Source organism: Caretta caretta, chromosome 11, assembly GCF_965140235.1.
Source record: "Caretta caretta isolate rCarCar2 chromosome 11, rCarCar1.hap1, whole genome shotgun sequence".
NCBI lineage: Eukaryota > Metazoa > Chordata > Testudines > Cheloniidae > Caretta > Caretta caretta.
Genome location: NC_134216.1, coordinates 10,377,513 through 10,398,318, shown reverse-complemented (window position 1 = coordinate 10,398,318; position 20,806 = coordinate 10,377,513). Strand labels below are relative to the sequence as shown.

Sequence of the window (20,806 nt, the reverse complement as noted above, 5' to 3'; positions counted from 1 at the left end):
GCAATTGAGGAGTGGAGACAGGAGGCAGGTGATTAGAAGGGGAGGTGGGCCTTGATCAGTTGAGGAAAGGAGATAGGAGGCTGAGCCTGGGTAGTGGGGAATGGGGCCAGGAGGCAGGGGAAGTTTTTCTATTGACTGTAGTGGGCTGTGGATCAAATCCTACTTGCTGATTCCCCACCTGGAGCCTTAATCCTCTGTCTGTGTTATTCCATCTCATTGCTGTGGAAATTATTGTTGTTCGACAACTGACAGTCCTGTGGCTCCAGAGCAGCAGGCGGCAGGTGAACTCTTAAGGAGGAGTTCCTATTTTCATGCAAATGTCCCTGGTGAGTGAAAGTAGGGAGCGAGCGACAAAATACCCTGTGCAGAAGATATCAGCAGAATTTGTTTCTCAATTGCGGGTTTTCAGTACAGTATATGCCATTAGGCACCAGATAAGACATTTATTGCAAGCCAATGGACTAAAGTGAATCACTGTTGATACAAATACCTTGTCATCATAAACGCAGCCCAGCAGCTGTACATGGAGAGGTATTTTCCTGACTCAGTGAACGTGTTGCAATTATTAATCAGCACGAGGAGTCCTGGTGCGGGGGGGGTGGTTTGGTGTCCTCAGCATCTTACTCTTAATGCACATCCCACCCTTTGGGACTTCATCAGGTAAGTCAGTGGGCAGCACCATCAGCATTAATGTAATCACTATTCCCTGCTATGCTCTGGAAGGCCCCCAGGGAGAATTTCCTGGGGGGGTGGAAAGGGCTAGTGGATTGATTCCCTGGCAATGTTGCTTCAATGGGAGTTGTGATGGCAAGGGGCAGGGAGGAGATGATATTGTATCATTTGCTCCTTGAGGCGCTTCTAATCAGCCACTTTAAGAATCTACATACTGTTTGCCATTAAAGAGTCTACATACGGGATGAAATCCTGGCCCCATTGAAGCCAATGGTAAAAGTCCCATTGACTTCAGTAGCATCCTCTGAGTTTCTTTGGGGGCAGGGACTGTCTCTCGCTATGTCTTGTACAATGCATAGCACAATGGAGCCCTGATCCTGATTGGGGGCTTTTGAGCAGTACCAAAATGTAACTGCTACATGATAATATTTGTAAGTAGTTTCCACATGTATTTTCTATTCTAAACACACGGAAATACCGTGGTGTCGTAGCTACCATGGTGTGACAATGCTGATTTACTAATGGTGACTATTGTATGGATATTATTGGTCCTTAACATTTATATTATGGTAACATACAGAGGCCTCAACCAAATCAGGGTCCCATTTTTCTAGGCATTGCACATATAGCGAATGACCGTCCCTACCTCGGAGTCTACAGTCTAGAAGGTGTCTAATTTGTCTTTTTATTGCATACATTGTTGTTTTTGCAATACAATTTATGTAGCATTTTGGGGTGTGTGTATGTGTACAGTATAATTCCAGTTATCAAAATGCCCTTTATCCGAAAATCCTAGTTATTCAAAGCCACAGTGTCCCTCCCATGTAGCCCGATGTTAGTTAATAGCACTTCCGTTTGTCTGAAAACCTGTTTATCTGAAGTATTTGGATGTCCCCCAGCCCATTCAGATAAATGGGGATGTACTATGTATAGAGGGGGATGGGTGTGCGTGTGTGTGTCTATATTATTCATAAAATAAATAGGAATATATTTTTCAAAAATCTAAATGAAATGTGGATTTGAAAGTGTTTACTTAATGCATTAGCCAGACATCGTCTCTTGCTGTACTGTCTATTGTAATGCTATTTCCATTTATAAAAAGAAAAAAATGAAGTAACTTGTGTTTAAGTAAATACATTTCTCTTTAACCTAAATCGTATCTCTGTCAGTTGATAGGTTTCTTAAGAGAACTGAACCAGATGGGTTCTGAATTTTGAAGTGAAGTTGACAGCACAGCTGTTTTGTTTTTAGATCTCAGCTGGTCACGGGAGCCAGCCTTGAGATGGGGAAATGTCTTGTTCTTTTTGATTATTATTAAATTATACCATGTATGTTCTGCTAACCAAATAGAGTCCAGTTCTCATGTAAGTGGGAGAGAGAGGGAAATGACACTTTGTTCTATTCATGTCCAGAGCACAGTGAGTGCACACCTAGCACAAGGTATAGCTCGGGTTAACTCACACAGTGTCAGCCTTTTGCCAAGCCCATTGCAATGAAGGCACTGGTTCTGTGATTCAGTTACTGATTGCCCATCAGCTGTGGGGGTTAGTGAGAGTGGCAAGAGAATGGCAGGCTGTGATTCACTGAGTGCACTGTTAAGGGTCTGTAACTTGCTGCTCTCAGCCAAGAGCAGCACATTAGCTACATGACATACGGTATAATAGTGCCAGCAAAGTGGTCAGTGCCTAACTGGGATATATTGCAGCCTGCAGGGTGGCTGTGGGCTGCAGCGCAGAACATACGGAGATTATTTTCTGAATTTATGCAGCACATGTTTTCCTATAAATTAAATTCAGAGGAAATGTGTATTTGTAATAGGGTGATGCTCACAACAGCCATCCCTGTTACGAATTACAATGACCTGCCTCTGATTGCTGAGTGTCTAGTGGACCAGCTTTATACAGTTGGAAGCAACCACATGTGCTCCGTCTCAAGGTCTGGAAGGATGAGCAGAGATCTGTACAGCTATATGCCGGATTCTTTTGTTCTTCTTCTCTGTGTTTTTCTCACTTCCTCCAGAAACCACACAGTTCCCTCCTGAAGTGCTGGGGTTACCTAGGGGTCTGAGCACATGCCATGCATCTTTCCAGGCTCTGCATTTGCTCAGTGACTATGTACGATCCCAGAGAGGAGCTGCTGCCTTTGAAGTACAAACAGCAGACAAGCACTTCCTATGAAAATGAATGCTACCCCATACTGTGGATTAGAACAGGATGGGCAGCCAAAACAGTACTATGGGGCTCTTTAGCCAGAATAGTAAGCACCGCAGCACATATGTACCCTTCAGTGTCCTTGGGCTAGGGATTTTAAGTCTTTTTCTACGTTAAAGCCTAGCCCTTCATTACTTCGGGCTGGATGAGAGTTATCTATACCTTTTCCTCAGGTATTTTTAAGCAGTTTAAGGAAAACATAATGGAGAATCATTGTAACTTGTTAAATAAATAAATCTCTCCTTTAAAACAACCAAGAGACAATTGCATTGCTTGCTGTTTACCAAGTTTAAATCTTTAGTGAAACAGATGCCCTTCTGCACCATATGAGCAAATTAGAGAGTTGTTAAGTAATAAAAACATGTACCAGAGAGCAAAAGAATCAAGTGTTTGCTTTTGGGTAAATTGCTTTGGAATCAATAGGACTAGTGCTACATCCAAGTGTTTTCAGCTGTGCTCAAGGGACATGATTTTTCATTTGTAGCTGATTATGGTCTAATAGGATTTCAAAGATTTCTGGGTGGGAATACTTCACATCTCATTTCATTTGATTTTTTTCTGATGTTTCACTTATCATACTGATACCTACCCTTGGAATGAATCTCATTATCTTCCTTTTTAGTTGCCTGGACTAGATTTTTTCCCGTTGGTCCCATGCCACCATTTAATTGGCATTTTTGAAATCTTTGGGGGATTTCAGAAAGAGCAAAGCAGCAGTTTGCATGATAGCAAAGCGTGGATCACTGAAATAAAGAGATGATGTTACAAATCCTTTTAGTTTTGGCCCTCCCTCTTCTTTCTCCCCAACTTGCACATATTCTCTGTGGCTTGTGCTATTACATTTTCATAATGAAAATTAAGGACTTGAAAGGAATCCGTGAGGGAAGTAACCAGTACAGCCCAAGATGGACCAGTCTGATCCCTGACATTTGCTGTCCAGTGATCGTGGTAGCCATAGTTATTTTTCTTTAGCAGCTCATAGGATGGGAACACACACATAGCTGTAAATATGGGTTTGGCAGGGAAATGAATGCACCCGTATTCAGAGCAGCCAAAGGCTCAGAAATAATATTCTGCTGTGACTGTTCCAAACTGACATCTTGATGTTAGGATTATAAATGAAATCATTGTTCTGACAAAGGCCAAGACTAATAGAAAGCCTTTATTACTGGCCCATTGGCTAATTCTGCTTGTCTAACCCCTTTGGATGGACATAGTGTCAGCAAACATGCTCACAGAGGATGCTTTGTGTGAGATCTGGCCTGGTGAAGGATTACTAGGGGGCACAAGGATATCTCAATGACAAGTGTTCCTGACTAAAATTCACAATTTTCCCCCCCTAGGCCTCAAAAGAGAGAGTGACTGGGTTTTTAATCTACAGTTTGTATGAGTGATATTTGCTTTGTGTCCTATCACCCTTGTTATTCAACTTTTCTCTCGTTGCAAGCAGGTGGAGTGCTGCCTAAAGAAATGGTTTCTTCTGCTAAAATTTGGTGCAGTTGACAGCTGTCATATAGAAGCACTACACTTTAATATAGGTTCTTAGAGCTGGCCAATCTTAAAGAGCTCTAATCTGCTCTCTTTCCTCACACAGGGAATGTCTAGGAGCCAGGGACCCATACTGTGGCTGGGATAACAAACAGAAACGATGCACCACCATTGAGGACAGCTCCAACATGAGCCTGTGGACTCAGAATATTACTGAGTGCCCGGTAAGTGGAAATTAAAATAAAAGAGTAGAAAAATATATTGCACTGTGTGTGTGTCTGTGTGTGTGAGAGAGAGAGAGAGAGCATTATAGTCAGCCTATTGCTCAGAACATACCTTTCTATTCTCTAAGGTCTCTGAGTCCTGCTGGGGGCTTCCTAAACCCGCAGTTAAGTCAGAGCAGCCTCAAGGCTGCTTTAATTCATGGACTACTTCTCTCGGCTCTCTGTGGGTGTGGGAAATGAGAGTAGCTGAAGTGCCGTGCTCTCTGGCCCTGCCCAGCATGTCCGAACTCATCTCTGACACACACCTTATATGAGGGACTGGATAGAGTTCTTGTGACAATTCTGTTCTAGCCAGAGAAACTCCCTGTGCTGGGCTACATTCTATTGGAGAAGCAGAAAGAGGCTGAACATAAACAGAGAATCAGGCCGTGTGTGTGTGTGTGTGTGTGTGTTTGTGTTTGTAAGGGGAGAAGAATGCTAGAGTGGGGGGAGCATAAAGAAGGCAAGAGGGTGATAGGGTGTGTGTGTTAAAGTGGAGAGAATTTGATGTGTCAGTATGTAGGCGCAGTTGGAAGGGAAGGGTGATGGTGTATATCTATATATGAGAGAGAGAGATGAAATTGTAACCCTCCACTTATCTGACTAGGATTCAAACACAGTTTAAGGCACTCAAAGGGAACACTTTTCTGTTCTTGTCATGGTCTCTGAAGTGTCATTGCAACAAACCAGCTTTGCATGCTTCAGTTTTGATCAGCAAGCTGGCTATCTTTCTGCCTATCATACCCAGTTTGTGGCTGCAGTCTTCGAAAGCTGCATGGCCAAGTTAATTCCTGCTGCTTGAACCATATCTGTAAGATGGCAGGAAAGAGAACTACTCTGATTACCTTGCAATGTGGAAAATTAAAAGATTTCTCTTCAACCTCCATTGTTATCTAATGCCAATTAGTGTGCTAATGCTGCTAACTACAGCAGGCTGAGAAGGGGCTGGGTGGGTTTTAACTTCAATATGCTATTTATGTCTAGAGATGCTGGGATATTTATTTCCCTTATCTATCTTTCTTCTCAGAAAATTTCCCAGGAAATACTAGTCATTACTTCAATCCATCCTCTGCTTGGCAGGCTTAAGTCTTTTACCACTGGATTCAAAGGCTTGTGTGTTTATAACCCTCTAGTGTGGTGCTTCCTGATTGGACATGCTGTTATCTCTTCCTGTTTAATGCCTGTGTCTGTTGATAGGTGTGAGGTATTAATCCTATAGTTCGAACACATCCACCATGGCGAACGCTGGGGAACGTGCAATTCCAGATAATTGTTTCAAGGTTATAAAGGCTGCACAGAATATTCAGGAGCATTCTGAATATTGTGTGCTCCTAGGGACATTCATTTCACCTTTGTGTTAGAATTTAATATGCAGATAGTTTTAGGATTTTTATTATTAATATATTAATTTTCATCAATGTAGTACTTTTCACTCCAAGTACTTTAAAAACCACATACATTACAGAAATAACTTCCTCTCTTTCTCCCCTTCCCCCCCTTACCTGAACACATCAGAGATTGATATAGAATGGAACAGCTGATTTAAGGCCCTAATTCAGCAATGTATGGAAGCATGCACCCAATTTTAAGTGCATGGTAAACGCCTTGCTCAGTAGGGGCCTTACATTACAGTAAGCAGAAGAATGTTGTACCCATTTAAAAAGCAGTGGCATGTAGGTAAATAGAATGCAGTGACCGGAGTTGGAATTTGGCTGGGACACTGAAGTTAACAGGCCTGCCCTTGTGAAGAATGCCTCTCTGTTATCTCGTTTGTTTTACTTCCTGTGTCTTGGAGAATCCAGATTTTTATCTTACTGGGTTTCAGGTACTTGATCCATAGTATTATCTCTCTCTCTCTCTCTCTCTCTCTCACACTCATGTTATTCAAGTTGCAAAGTCAAGCACTCAGGAGATTGGTCCTGCTTTGAGCAGGGGGTTGGACTAGATGTCCTCCTGAGGTCCCTTCCAACCCTGATATTCTATGAAGTTCCATGCGTAGCCCTGTGCTTTGTTCACTGCACTCTATTCAACTTCTGCTCTAGACAGAGAATGATTAACTTCCTCAGGAGCTTTTCTGTGGCACTTATCCCTGTAGGATCTGAGTGCTTTACTAATTACTTTACTTTCACAAAATCTCTGTGAAGAAAGGGGTGATGATATCCCCATTTACAGGTGACGAACTGAGGCAGAGAGAGTCTCAAGTCAGGCCCCTAGAAAATGAGGAACATGCAATTAGTGATCATCTGTGAAAAGTTTTTGTTTAAGTGACTTGCCAAACATGACATTAGAACTCTGTGCAGAGGAAGGGAGAGAATCCAGTTTTCCAGGGCAACATTCAACTGCTGTAACCTTAAGGCTGTCCTTTCTCTTCCTGTAGTCCCCTGCCACATTCACTGTAAGCTTTTCAACTTCTGCTACTAATGAGACAAGGATCCTACAGACAACTGTCCTCTCTACTACACAACCCTGATGCATCCCCAGAGCAAGTCTATCCCGACAGGTTTCCCCTCTGCCCCACCTCAGACCCAGTCTCTTTGCCCATCCTCTCCTAGTCTCATTTTCCCATTTCTCTTCCTCTCCTATCTCCAGTTCCAGTCTTCCCCTACCTCATATATCTGTCTCTTGTACCCTCTGTGTTTGAATCAGCAGCTTCATCCTCCACCCTGCCTGGCCCAGCAGGGGGACCATGAAGAGCACAGACGAAACAGTCTCTCTGCTCTCAGCTCAAGTGCCCAGACCAAGGCCTGGCCCAGCCCTCAACTGTCTAGAGCTGCAGTTACAGAGAAAGTCCTGCTCTGTCCCCCCAAGCACGGATAAGCTCTTCAGGGAATTCAGCCTCTAAAATCTAAGAGAAGTCTCTATTGAGCTTGTGCAAACTGTGATTTTTTACAAAGGCTTATAACTTGGCCAAATTTGGCAGTTTTCCTAGGGATAACAAAAGGCACATCCCTGATTCAAAGGGCACCTCTCTGCCAAATTTCAAACCCCTGCTCCAAATCATGGGGGCACTAGAGCTGATGAAAGAAAAGGACACCAGAAATTTTTAACGTAGGGAAAACGATGCGTTTCTCCCTCGCCTTGGCTGAAATTAATAAATCAGCCTGAGGCAGACACCTGTCATGGAAAACCAGCTCAAATGTCTGAGTTTGGCAAAGCTGTATGGAACTGAAAACGGGGTCTTATAATGAAAAGTATTAATATTAGGTGGTGCTCACGAGCAATGGGTGAAGCTTCCCCTGGAGGAGGCTAGCTCCCTGTCCCATCTCTTCCACCTGTGGCCCCGCCCACACTCCACCCCCACTCCACCTCCCCGCCACCACTAACCGCGTTCCTCCTCTCCTCTGCCCCCCACGAGGCTCCCCGCATCCCTCCTTTCCTCCAGCCACTCCCCTGCGAGGCCTCCGCCGCTCCCCACTTCCCTCCTCTTCTCCGCACGTCCCCTTCCCTCAAGGCCCCTGCTGCTCACACGCTGTGCGTCCTTTCCCTCCTCCTCCCCTGCGAGGCCCCCACTGCCCACAAGGACATGGTGAGCAGCGGGCAGGAGGGGATGAAAGAGAGGAGGGACGTGGGACAGTGGGGGCCTTGCGGGGCAGGGGAAGTGGAAGACAGGAGGGATGTAGCAAGCAATGGGGACCTCCTGGGGCTGGGGTGGAGTGGAGAAGAGGAGGGACTCACCAGACAGCAGCGGGCGGGGTAGGGACAGGAAGAGGCTGGGTACAGGTGGGGTCATCACGGCCCAGCTGTCTGCTGGCGGCAGCTGCACCAGGAGAGGCTTAGCCTCCCCTGGCCTGTTACACTTGCCAGCTATGGTGGTGCTACCATCTCCACCTATCGTATTTGACTATATATCAAAAATATCTGCTCTACATGAAAACAGGTCAGTCTGGATTTTTAGCTTGGATTCTGAGCACCGCTGCTTTTGGGCCTGTTTCTGCATTCCTTGAACTCAGTGAGACATTTAAGTTATGTGAGCAGTGGAGGATTGGACCCTTCTGCATATGTGGGTCTATTTATGATTAACAAGGACTCTCTTACCTGATCATGTAATAATTTCAAAGATGTATTTGATGTACAGATTTTTTAAAAAATATCTTGTTTATATGATGGCTACAAAGGAACCACCACAGAGACCTGTTCTGAAAAAGATCAATGCATGATTTTTTATCCAAATTCCCGAGCTGGCTCTTTTCAAAATGTCACTACAAACCTAAGGATGGAATAATAATCCATACGTAATTTCTTAAGAAAAAAAACTTCCGATACTTGCAACGTGACATGTTTATAAATCTCAACACTTCAGCCATTTTGTTTATTTATTTAAATTTTGGGTTGTTTCCCAGTACCAGTTACGAGCCAATAATTATTTATCAGCTTTTTATTTTTAAAAACTGAAGCAATGGGCCATATCATACCATTGATTTCTAAGCAGAACTCCTCATGGAAATCAGCAAAAGCTTCTGGCTTAAAAATGAATCGCATGATCCAATATTTGGATTTTTACTTTTGAAAGGCAAAAAAAAAGAAAAGAAAAAAGAAAATCCAGAATCAAATGTTTGAAAATAGCTCTCTTAATTTTCTAATTTTGTAACACCCAAGCTGTATTAATTTTGTGTCTGTATTTAAAATCACAAAAAGAAACAACGTACTCCTTTGGGACATCTTGCCTGGTAACCTTCAACCCAGAATGAATTTTTGCTGCTGAATGACAATCTGTTGAAAACAAAGGTTTGCAACAGATGCTTGAAACCCCTTAACCGCAATGTGACGAGCACAGTAACAGATCTAAATTACTTCCATGTCATTGCTGCGGATTGCCGAGGTTGTTAGAAGGACTGAGGGGGATGATGTCGACTCTCAAAAGTGCCTACTTAAAGCTTAACACAAGGCCAGATGGGTGAGGAGGAATGAGAGAGTTCTACTCCCGATTCTACAATTGACTCACTGTGTGGCCTCAGACGTGTCTCTTAACCTTTTTGTGCCTCAGTTTCCTCATCTGTAAAACTGGGGAAAAGATGCTTACATCACTGGCTAGTTCAGAATGATTGTAGAACTTTTTGAAGCTGTAGAGTGATAAGGAATGTTGGTTTTATTTGCAGCTGTCTCTGGCTCAGTACTTGGGCCCGAAATGTTAGCCAGGGCCCCAGTCTGTTCTGTTCTTATCATTCTTGGAATGAGACCCCAAAGACCAATTTCCATGTTGCCTTTATTGGCAGTTTCACTATAGCTGCAGGGTTTTGTGCAGCTCTGTGGGGGACATTTCACACTGGTGCTGACTCTTCTCTGATTCCCTTCTGTCTTCCCCCAGCAGGGGGAGCACTTGTGGGGAGGCAGGACCATATTCCTTGCATGCCTCACAAGAGACGGCAGGAACCAGGGGCAACTGGAGGTGCAGTTGCTGGGTGGCAGAGGAGGCACGAGTCACTTCCTTCCAGGTACCCCTGCACTCCTGCCGCCTCTGTCCCTCCCTGTAGCTCCAGGCAGCCTGGGAACCAGCAGGGAGAGCAGGGAGCAGTCAGAGGAGAGAGGTGCAGAGGTTGCCAGTTTCCGAGAGCTGACCCTGTGGCTGGGTGTTGTGGGGTTGGGGTTGGGTCTGGAATTGTAAATGTCACAGGAGATGCCTGACACCTGGCGAGTCTGTTTCCTTTCACTCCGACCATACTGCAGAAGCACAGTTCTGGAACAGCTCCAGGTGACATGCCCAACCACACCTTTGTCAGAGCCCTTCAGATTGGGCTGTCTCTGTGGGAGCTGCAAGGGAGTTGTAGGCTCAAGACAACACACAAATTGCACATCCTCAGGAAGTGGCATTGGGAACCCAGTGGATCTCAGGCACAGTTATAGACACTGGCACCTCTAGGGCCTCTACACTTCCTCCCATGGCGGGCTAGGGTGCCCTGCTGCCTCCCCTATAGCTGCCTCACTTCATGTAGCCCCCCTGTTGGAGGCCACAGCGCACATACTGCACAGAATTAGTTTCTGCTGCTTATCATAGAATCATGGAATATCAGGGTTGGAAGGGACCTCAGGAGGTCATCGAGTCCAACCCCCTGCTCAAAGCAGGACCAATCCCCAATTAAATCATCCCAGCCAGGGCTCCGTCAAGCCTGACCTTAAAAACTTCTAAGGAAGGAGTTTCTACCACCTCCCTAGGCAACGCATTCCAGTGTTTCATCACCCTCCTAGTGAAGAAGTTTTTCCTAATATCCAACCTAAACCTCCCCCATTGCAACTTGAGACCATTACTCCTTGTCCTGTCCTCTTCTACTACTGAGAATAGTCTAGAACCATCCTCTCTGGAACCACCTCTCAGGTAGTTGAAAGCAGCTATCAAATCCCCCCTCATTCTTCTCTTCTGCAGACTAAACAATCCCAGTTCCCTCAGCCTCTCCTCATAAGTCATGTGTTCCAGACCCCTAATCATTTTTGTTGCCCTTCGCTGGACTCTCTCCAATTTATCCACATCCTTCTTGTAGTGTGGGGCCCAAAACTGGACACAGTACTCCAGATGAGGCCTCACCAATGTCGAATAGAGGGGAATGATCACGTCCCTCGATCTGCTGGCTATGCCCCTACTTATACATCCCAAAATGCCATTGGCCTTCTTGGCAACAAGGGCACGCTGCTGACTCATATCCAGCTTCTCGTCCACTGTCACCCCTAGGTCCTTTTCCGCAGAACTGCTGCCTAGCCATTCGGTCCCTAGTCTGTAGCTGTGCATTGGGTTCTTCCGTCCTAAGTGCAGGACCCTGCACTTACCCTTATTGAACCTCATCAGATTTCTTTTGGCCCAATCCTCTAATTTGTCTAGGTCCCTCTGTATCCTATCCCTGTCCTCCAGCGTATCTACCACTCCTCCCAGTTTAGTATCATCCGCAAATTTGCTGAGAGTGCAATCCACACCATCCTCCAGATCATTTATGAAGATATTGAACAAAACCGGCCCCAGGACCGACCCCTGGGGCACTCCACTTGACACTGGCTGCCAACTAGACATGGAGCCATTGATAACTACCCGTTGAGCCCGACAATCTAGCCAACTTTCTACCCACCTTATAGTGCATTTGTCCAGCCCATACTTCTTTAACTTGCTGACAAGAATACTGTGGGAGACCGTGTCAAAAGCTTTGCTAAAGTCAAGAAACAATACATCCACTGCTTTCCCTTCATCCACAGAACCAGTAATCTCATCATAGAAGGCGATTAGATTAGTCAGGCATGACCTTCCCTTGGTGAATCCATGCTGACTGTTCCTGATCACTTTCCTCTCATGTAAGTGCTTCAGGATTGAGTCTATTGATTCTTCTTCTATTCTGTTACGCTAGACAGAGAGGAGCTGGTGCAGCCCAGAGCAGCAGTATCCTGACGGCTGGTTCTGGCTGGAGTTTGTGAAGAGCACAGGTCTATTATTGTGGCAGCTGGCAGAGCAAACCAAACTAAAGCAGGGTACGGGGGCAACCGTGCTCAGCAAACTCTCTTCTGTAAGGCCCTTGACTTCACTTTGCACCAGAATTTTGTGACCTTACACTTGTGCATCGCCTAGGAGCCTCTGTGAGATGAGCAACTTCCTGTAGCAAAAGAAAGAGAGGGAGAGGGGTGGGGGGATGGGAGTGATTGTAGTATTAATTTCAATAGGAAGATTGTTTGATTAAATAATTGTGTCTGGGTGGTTGTTGGCTTTTTTTTAAGTATAAATCATGACCAACGTGCAAGGTTATTTTTCATTTGTAGGGTAATTTAGCGATCTTGAAGGCATGAGATTAACAGCAAGCCAGGCATCGCACGAGCAGATACTGACCTCACACCTATCAATCCTAGTCTGAAACTTCCCCTTATTCCAGTTTTTTGCACTTGCATGATTACCCTGATGTCTTTATTATTATTATGTATTTGTGTTGTAACGCCTGGTACCCCCAAGTCACAGAGCACAAGCCCATAGTGCCAGGTGCTGTACAAACACAGAATAAGAAGACAAAGCTTGCCCCAAAGCTGCATATATTCGAGTTTTCTGGAGACGAGTGGCACAGCCTACTAGATAAGGCACTGGACTGGCCACAGGAGACCTGTGCTCTATTCCTTGCTTTCCCATTAACCTGCTGTGTGACCTTGAGCAAGTCATTTCACTTACCTGTATGTGTCTGTTTCATCTCCCCTCCTTTCCCTGTGTTATCTAATTAGATTGTAAGCTGCTTGGGACAGGGACCATCTCCTACTATGTGTTTGTATAGCGCCTCACACAGTGGGGCTCTGAGCTCAGCTGGATGCTACAGTCATATAAATAATAAATTCTAGGGGAATAGTCTCACACATTGCAGCAGTACTTCAGTAAACTGTGGAGTTTGGGACTGTTAACAAAGAAGCCAGTGGTGAGGCTGCTAGTGGGCAGTGCCTACTGCCTATCATGCCGAGGAATATTGTTTCATTGCTCAATTGTTGTCCCTGTCTGTCCATATCCACCTGTTGTCTCTTGTCTTATCCTTAGATTGTAAGCTCCTTGGGGCAGGGACTGTGTCTTTGTTCTGTGCTTGCACAAGACCTAGCCCAGTGGGCTCCTGGTCCATGACTCGGGCTCCCAGGTGCTAGGGTAAGACAAATAAATAATAACCACAAAACGTAGTGGTGTCTTAAAGGCTGAGGTGGTGTGAGATGATGTCTGAAGGTGTGGCGGTTTTGTGAGGTAGGCAGACAATGCTCTTGTGGGTTGCGGTAGTCGCCTGAGGGAGCTTTGCTGCTTGTATACGCATGTTAGGTATGCAGGATGGAATTCTGAGGGTAAATACTGGCTCAGCGTCATCTGAAAATAACCCCAGCTTTTGAATCCTGCTCACAGGCACAGACAGCTCCTGTCCAAGCTGCATCTTAATGCTCTCAGCAGCTGTGTTTGCCCTGTCTATTGTGGTGCTGTCTCCAGAAATGTAAACTCTCTGCAGTGACTTCTTATGGTTTTTTTGTTTTTTTTAAATTAGGTGAAAAACCTGACAACAAATGGGAGATTGGGGCCCTGGTCCCCGTGGCAACCATGTGAGCATTTGGATGGGGACAGCACAGGCTCTTGTATGTGCAGGTCACGGTCCTGTGACAGCCCTCGCCCTCGCTGCGGGGGTCGTGTCTGCGAAGGGGCCAGGATCGAGATAGCAAATTGCTCAAGGTACCTCTGCATGGCTGGGAGGGGAACAGGGTGGTTCCTAAATGTCTGGTCTCCTCAACTACATTTCCACTGGTATCGTCTTGTCTCTGGGCCACATTTGGCCCAAGGGGTAAGTGGGTGCAACTCCAGTCCAAATCAATAGGAGCTGCAGGGACACGGCTCCTCTGATAAACAGGCTGAATGTGTCTCAAGTGAGGCACCCAAGAGCTGAGAGGCTCCCAAGTGAGTGGATGTATTGGAAAACGGACCTAGCCTCTCTGGGCTCACTTTCCCCCCAGCTGTACAGTAGGAATAGTGAGACAACAGTGCAGTGGCAGGAGGCTTAGTTAGGTAATGACTGAACAGTGCTGTGAAGATTAAAACGTGCTAAGCACACTAGTGTTTCTAGCCTTGGAAGTGTGGCCAAATGGAGGAGGCTGGGAGACAGCATATTGCACAGGAGCATTCAGGTGCCTCCTTTGTGTGCCGGATCCCTGAGTTAGTGAACCATCAGCATCACGCCACGCAGGGGATTGCTGCCGGCTGGCTGCATGAGACAAGGGCAGGCCTAGGAAAGCATCTCTAGTCAGGACAGAACTTGCTTATGTCCCATTGCAATCAATGGAACGTAATCATGGATCTGAAGTTAAGCTTGTGCTTAAGTGCTTCCTTAATAGAGATCGGCTTAGGTCTGTGTTTCTTTCCTGAGTTGGGATCCTACATAGCTTTAATCTACCTTAGCCCCTCTATAAACACTCCTCATACTGAGTAGGCCTCGCTTCCTCCCCCAAGCTCAGCCCTGCTCTTGGCAGCAAAAGGATCAGCTACATTTGTTAAGGGTAATATTTTAATTGCAGTGTATTCTTCCAGCTGTGCTGCTTACCCAGCAGAGCCAGCCATTCCTGCCACTGCTCTGCTGCCCCATATTGAGCGGAGCCCTCTTGAGGCAGCCCTTTCTGTCACTGACTGATGTCAGGCCCACCAGAGGGACAAGCATTTCAGCATCACTCATGTTATAGGCTTCGGTCCAGCGGGAAAAGTGGTGGGAACAACCTGTAAGAAGTGGCTGAAATATGTATTCCATCATAAAACATAGGAAGGCAGCAAGGTTTGAAAAATAGGGACATCTGGTCATCCTACATCCACTTATGCCCTAGAATTTCCTTTAATTGACTTCATATGCCATTGGGATGTTTCCGCAGAGAGAAAGCAGGATGTTTAAAGATGAGTTTTATTAGAAAACAGGAGTTGGAAATCTGCAAATGGAAACTTTTTGTTGCCATTAAGAATCCTGTCTACTTGGAATACAAATCACCTCATGGCAGGAAGTGTTATTTTTATGAGGAATGTTTTTTGTATATATTTATTTTTCTTTTCCTGCTACAACAGCAACAAAAATCCTCCTTGTAGTGTTTTTCCCTTTTAAGATTTTGCATAAAACCTCTCCTCCTGGAGTGAGGACTGGCAGGTGAGAGGTGGGTTAAAACATGGAAGAGTAAGATTTTCATATAAAAGGATCTCTCGTTCCTTCACCTGTGTGGGGAGGAGGGGATATCCAGCACTGTTCTGAAGTCAGACTGCTCAGAGAAGGCACGAGCTGATAACGAACACAAAAAACATTCAGGGGAACTTGGGTTTTAACTTTCATCCTGTACCACGATTGGTGCCAGGCTAAAACGCACTTGTTGCCAGCAGTGTTATTAGTTCAGTAAAGGTTTTGAAAAGTAACATCTGTTTTCCACCTCAGCTTTCGAGCATGGCTGTAACAGGAGAGCACCTGAGTCGTTGCTTTAGCAGACATTAGAAAGTGGCATTTTTTACAAAATGAGATTGCTGGACTAGAAACAGTAGCACATTGAGATGAGGTCTTCAGGCAGAGAGATAGTTGCCTATCTGGTGGCACAGTCTGAGATGAGAATCTGCAGCGCATGAAAGACCGTAATCTAATTCTTCTGTCCCCTGGTCCTATTGAGATTTGCGATCGAGTAGTACTGCCAACCCCTGTCGGACATCAGGCCCCCAAAATTGTGAGATTGGCTTAAAAATCATGAGAGATTTTTTTTTTAATGTAATAAGTGTTGGGGGTTTTAATTTGCCTTCTGGTTTCTGCACATCTAGGGTGACACTAAGGTCAGATTTTTCAGACTTTTCTCTGCAACCATGAAAGCTAGATGATACTAATTTTTTTTAACTGAAAGCTGAGATTAAAAGCAGGATTCCAGGAGGTGGAGCTTTAAGAAAAACACCAAAATATCACAAGATTCATGATAAAATCCTGAGATAGCAACACTAGTTATAGCAAATCTGTAGTGTCAGTGTGCCCTCAATGGAGAGGGGTAGTTTTCCCAACACCTGGGCATTGGCAGAGCTGGTTTTGCTGACCCACCACACCTGAATCCCATTCAGTGGGAGGACCAGTTCATGCAACGGGGTTGGGTTTTAACATGCAAATTTTTGGGTCTGCTGTTGTGTGAGCACATTGGCTAGAGAGGGAAGGTAAAGAGATATTGGAGGGGGTTAGTCAATGAAACTTATAGAGGAATGGGATTGAAGGGAAAGGGAAATCATCATCAGTAACACCACAGAAAACTCAGAGAATCCTCGGGTGGGACTTTCAAATTGCTCAGCATTGGCTTAACTCTGCTGTGTTTGAAGTCAGCGGGAGCTTTGCCATCAACTCCAGTGGGAGTGGAGTTAGGCCAAGGCTGAGTGCTTCTGAAAATTCCAGTCCTAACTTGGGGTCTATCGCTTGGGTCTGGCTGAAATGAAGTGAGCCTTTTTAGAACAGTGTATCCCAGTGATTTAGTGGGGCTGCCCCTTAAGAACTTTACAGCCTAAGACTTTGAGTATAGCACAAAACTGGAAGAATTGTAATTAACCCAAATAGCCTGTTTTCTCATCTGCCCCCTCCCTTTGTCTCTGTCAGAAATGGAGCTTGGACACCCTGGTCCACCTGGGCCCAATGTAGCACCTCCTGTGGGATTGGCTTTCAGGTCCGTCAGAGATCGTGCAGCAACCCTGCTCCGCGGTATGGGGGCAGGGTCTGTGTTGGACAGAGCAGAGAAGAGAGGTAAGAGGCATTCCCAGCCCAGACACTAGACGGTCTTTCATCCAGGGCAGTGCATTCACTTTCGAGGCTATAAATATGTACCAGCGGGAAGGATGGGTCTTAAGTTAACGTAGATGAAACACAAAGAGCTAGTGTTAATGCAGTGTTAGGGCTTACCAGTCAAGCACATAGAAGTGAGGGAATTTCAGAGTTAAAATGCATTAGTTCGCCCACATTGACCATGCTCTATATTGTAACAAACCTGTGACATCTAAGGCCTTGTCTACGCTAGTGTGGTGGGTCGACTTAAGTTATGCTACTCCACCTAAATAAATAACATAGCTTAGGTCGACTTAACGCAGTGTCTTCACTGTGCTGTGTCAACGGGAGACATTCTCCCACTGACTTACCTTACTCTTCTTGGGGAACTGGAGTACTGGAGTCAACCGGAGAGCGCACAGCTGTGGATTTAGCGGGTCTTCACTAGATCTGCTAAATAGACACCTGCTGCATCGATTGCAGCAGCGTTGATCTCCCCGGTAGTGAAGACAAGCCCTAAGACTTCACAGTTACCACCGTGCTGCATGCTGTGGTTTCTCAGTAGTAGCAGGGATAGAACTGAGATCTTCTTACCCCCAACACAGATGATCCTATCTCGTGTGCTAAAAGAGAATCTCTGTTAGCAGATACTCAGTTGGGCAGTTCTGATTCCACCCACTAGAGGGCAGTGGTGTACATACATTCTAGTCAGTGTACACATCAGTTGCACCTTAATTACAACTCCAGTTCACTCCGTTAGGTCAGTGTTAATGGTAATTATGCACGAAAAAGAAAGAACCCAGCTTGACCTTCAGATCTCAGATTGAGTTTGCAGGGTTCGGCATGGGAAAAATCTGTTTTTACTTGAAAACTGAGGAAATTTGATCTGGAATTGTTGAAAGACAATAAATTTGGAATGCACAATACGTCTTCCACAGAATCACTTCTCAGAGTCCAGCCACTCTTTAAGCAAATGCTTTAAAGTATCCCCGTGTGGTTTCTAGCTTTGACATTTCATTAAAGGCCACTTCTACTTGGCAGCAGATTTTTGCTGGTCTCTTGAGTAGTGACTTAAGACAGGTTTCTCTGTGTTTTTCACTGTGCAAAGGGTAATTCATTTCCACTTTCTTGACTCTGGACGTCTCTGTTTGGCTTGATTTGTGGCCATTCAAAAGGAACTTTAAAGACTGCATGGCAGTCAGTTGTGGTCTAAGTTTAAAGACTGGAGTGATTAAAATTCAGATGGAGTTTGATTCAAAAGCTGAACAAAAATGATGTTCCCTTTTTAAAAGGAAACATGAAACAACATTAATCTGCTATTAGGTACAGCCCAACTTCAAACACTAGTTACCTGTGTTCAAAACATCAATAAGGGCGAGATTTTTGAAAGACCAGCTTGTCATGGTGTTGCCAGGTGTCCAGTTTTCGACCGGAATGCAGTGCTGACGGGGCCGCTAAAAGTCCAGTTGGTGGCGGAACGGGGCTAAGGCAGGCTCCTTGCTTGCCCTGGTTCCGCACAACTCTCGGAAGCGGGCGGCATGTCCAGCTCCTAGGTGCAGGGTGGCCACAGGGGCTCCATGCGCTGCCCCTGCCCCAAGCACCGGCTCTGCAACTCCCCATTGGCCAGGAACCGCAGCCAATGGGAGCTGCAGGGGCAACGCCTGCAGGTGTGGGCAGTGTTCAGAGCCCCCTGGCCCCTCTGCCTAGGAGCCGGACATGCTGGCCGCTTCCGAGAACTGGGCGGAGCCAGGACAGGCAGGGAGCCTGCCTTAGCCCTGTTGTGCCACTGATCGGGAGCTGCCTGAGGCAAGCACTGCCCAGCTGGAGCCCGCACCCTGAACCCCCTCCTGCACCCGAGCCCCCTGCCCAAGGTCAGAACCCCCTCCTGCATCCTAACTCCCTCCCAGAACCTGTACCCCTAACCCCAACCCCCTGCTCCAGCTCTGAGCCCCCTCCCGCACCCCATACCCCCTCACCCCCGGCCCCACCCCAGAGTCCACACCCCCAGCCAGCGCCATCATCCCGGCCCACATCCCTACCCCCTGCCCCAGCCCTGAGCCTGCTCCCACACCCTGAGCCCCTCATTTCTGGCCCCAGCCAGAGCCCTCACCCTCTCCTACACTCGGTGAAAGTGAGTGAGGGTGGAGGGGAGGCGGGGATGGAGTGAATGGGGGTGGGGCCTCAGAAGGGGTGGGGAAGGGGTGAGGCCTCGGAGAAGGGGCATGGCAGGAGCATGGCAAGGGGGTTCAGTTTTGTGCGATTAGAAAGTTGGCAACCCTAGTTTGCCAAGGGCTCAGCACCTGTAACTGGGGACAGATTGAAGAGCTCCACTCCCATTTAGGCAACTAAAATGAGGGCCAGATTTCCAAAATGCTCAGCACCCAGCTCAGCATCCATTGTGACACATGTGGGTTGGGGGCATGGCTTTTTTGGAAATCTGAGTGATTTTGCTATCCAAATGAGATCTGAACTCTTTTGAAAATATGCCCCTGACTGTGGGTTCTGAGCTTGTTGGCAAATCTCCCCCTAATTGGTTAACCACCTTGGGTTAAGTGCAAAGGGTGAAATTCACTCCTGTGCGGCGTGCCAGCAAAGCCCACACTTCCCTTAAATTTGACTTTGGTGGCACATGAATGTCACCCAAAACGTATGTAATGGCTGTGATCTTGCTTTGGGGGTGCCATTTAAAGCCCATATTCCTCTGTCCTTTGGATGCCTCTAGTAAGTGACAGGGATTCTCTGATGTGCTTCGCCCACGCTCTTTCAGGTTCTGCAATGAGAACAGTCCATGCCCATTACCAATATTTTGGTCTTCATGGGGCCCCTGGAATAAATGTAGTGCGAATTGTGGTGGAGGGATACATTCCAGGCAGAGGTCCTGTGAGAATGGCAACACCTGTCTGGGCTGCGCTGTGGTATGTATTATTTACTGACATTGCATTCAACCTACAGGAATCTTGTGCGTTTATTTTTTCATTTTTTGTGCTAGTAAAAAATGCCAGGAGCAACTTCTCCTGCTAGGGAAGGTGCTGGGGAGAATGGTAAGTCGTGGAGTCATGCTATATTGGGAGTTAGCCAAAGCTAATGGAACTTGATGTGGGGGTGGAGGGAGGGAGGGGTGTCTTTACACTGACTTCAGCTGGCTTTTGATCAGGCCTTTTGCCCTCATTAGTCTGGGAAAGTGAGAGCATTCCAGCAGTTTTTTTCTTTTACATCTCACTCTCGTGGAGGATCCTTCTGCAGTTAGCGGGAGCCCTGCACATACTGCAGAAATGGGTCTCGCACTTATTTGACAATGGAAGGTATATCTAATCAGCCTGCTGGTGATACACTGGTTAACATTTCCATTGTATTTCTACACAGTTTGTCAGCTGATGGGTGCATTGTATTTTTAATGAGTTGGTTTTAGTAAGGTTTTTCTTTATGAAGGGTTTTTCTCGGTGTAAGCAGATTTGATCAGGGATCTCTGATTTTGTTCACAAGCCATTTGGCATCTACTCTAGAGTCATATAAAGTCTTGAAGCAGGAATATTCTTATCCCCTGCCAGAAGGAATTCCCTTATTCTTTTTTAAAAACAGGAACTCGGTGTTATTCATTGGAATTCATCCTGTAACATGGTGGTGATGGGGTTATCAGAATCCAGGACCACCTTGCTATCCGCCGATACAGAACTTCTACAAATGTCAGTAGGAACTCGGATCTAGACTGAAGACCTATATGGCCCATTGCCTTCACCATGTATGCAGAAACCCAAATTAAAAGACAGGTTTTCTAAAAGCCTCTTTAGAAGTAAACGGCTAGTGCCACAATTGGAATATAAAGTGCTGGAGAATGGGCTAATGTTTTTACTTCAGTGATGGGCCATGCACTTCCGTAGACTTAACTTTCAGGATCGTCCCACTGCTCTTCACAGCCAGAGATTTACTATTGTTATAATTTATTTCATTTATTACTTGCATT

General features: G+C 46.0%; 1 protein-coding gene across 5 annotated transcripts in view; it reads left to right on the top strand.

Moving 5' to 3' along the window:
* Positions 1 to 20,806, top strand: part of SEMA5B (semaphorin 5B) — a 362,762-nt gene that overhangs the window by 302,577 nt on the left and 39,379 nt on the right. For all 5 annotated transcript variants that reach the window (XM_048869807.2, XM_048869808.2, XM_075117741.1 and 2 more), the window contains 4 exons: positions 4,477 to 4,594; positions 13,597 to 13,778; positions 16,684 to 16,827; positions 19,613 to 19,760. In XM_048869807.2, the coding sequence (XP_048725764.2) occupies positions 4,477 to 4,594; positions 13,597 to 13,778; positions 16,684 to 16,827; positions 19,613 to 19,760 (592 nt within the window). The remainder of the gene's footprint in view (positions 1 to 4,476; positions 4,595 to 13,596; positions 13,779 to 16,683; positions 16,828 to 19,612; positions 19,761 to 20,806) is intronic.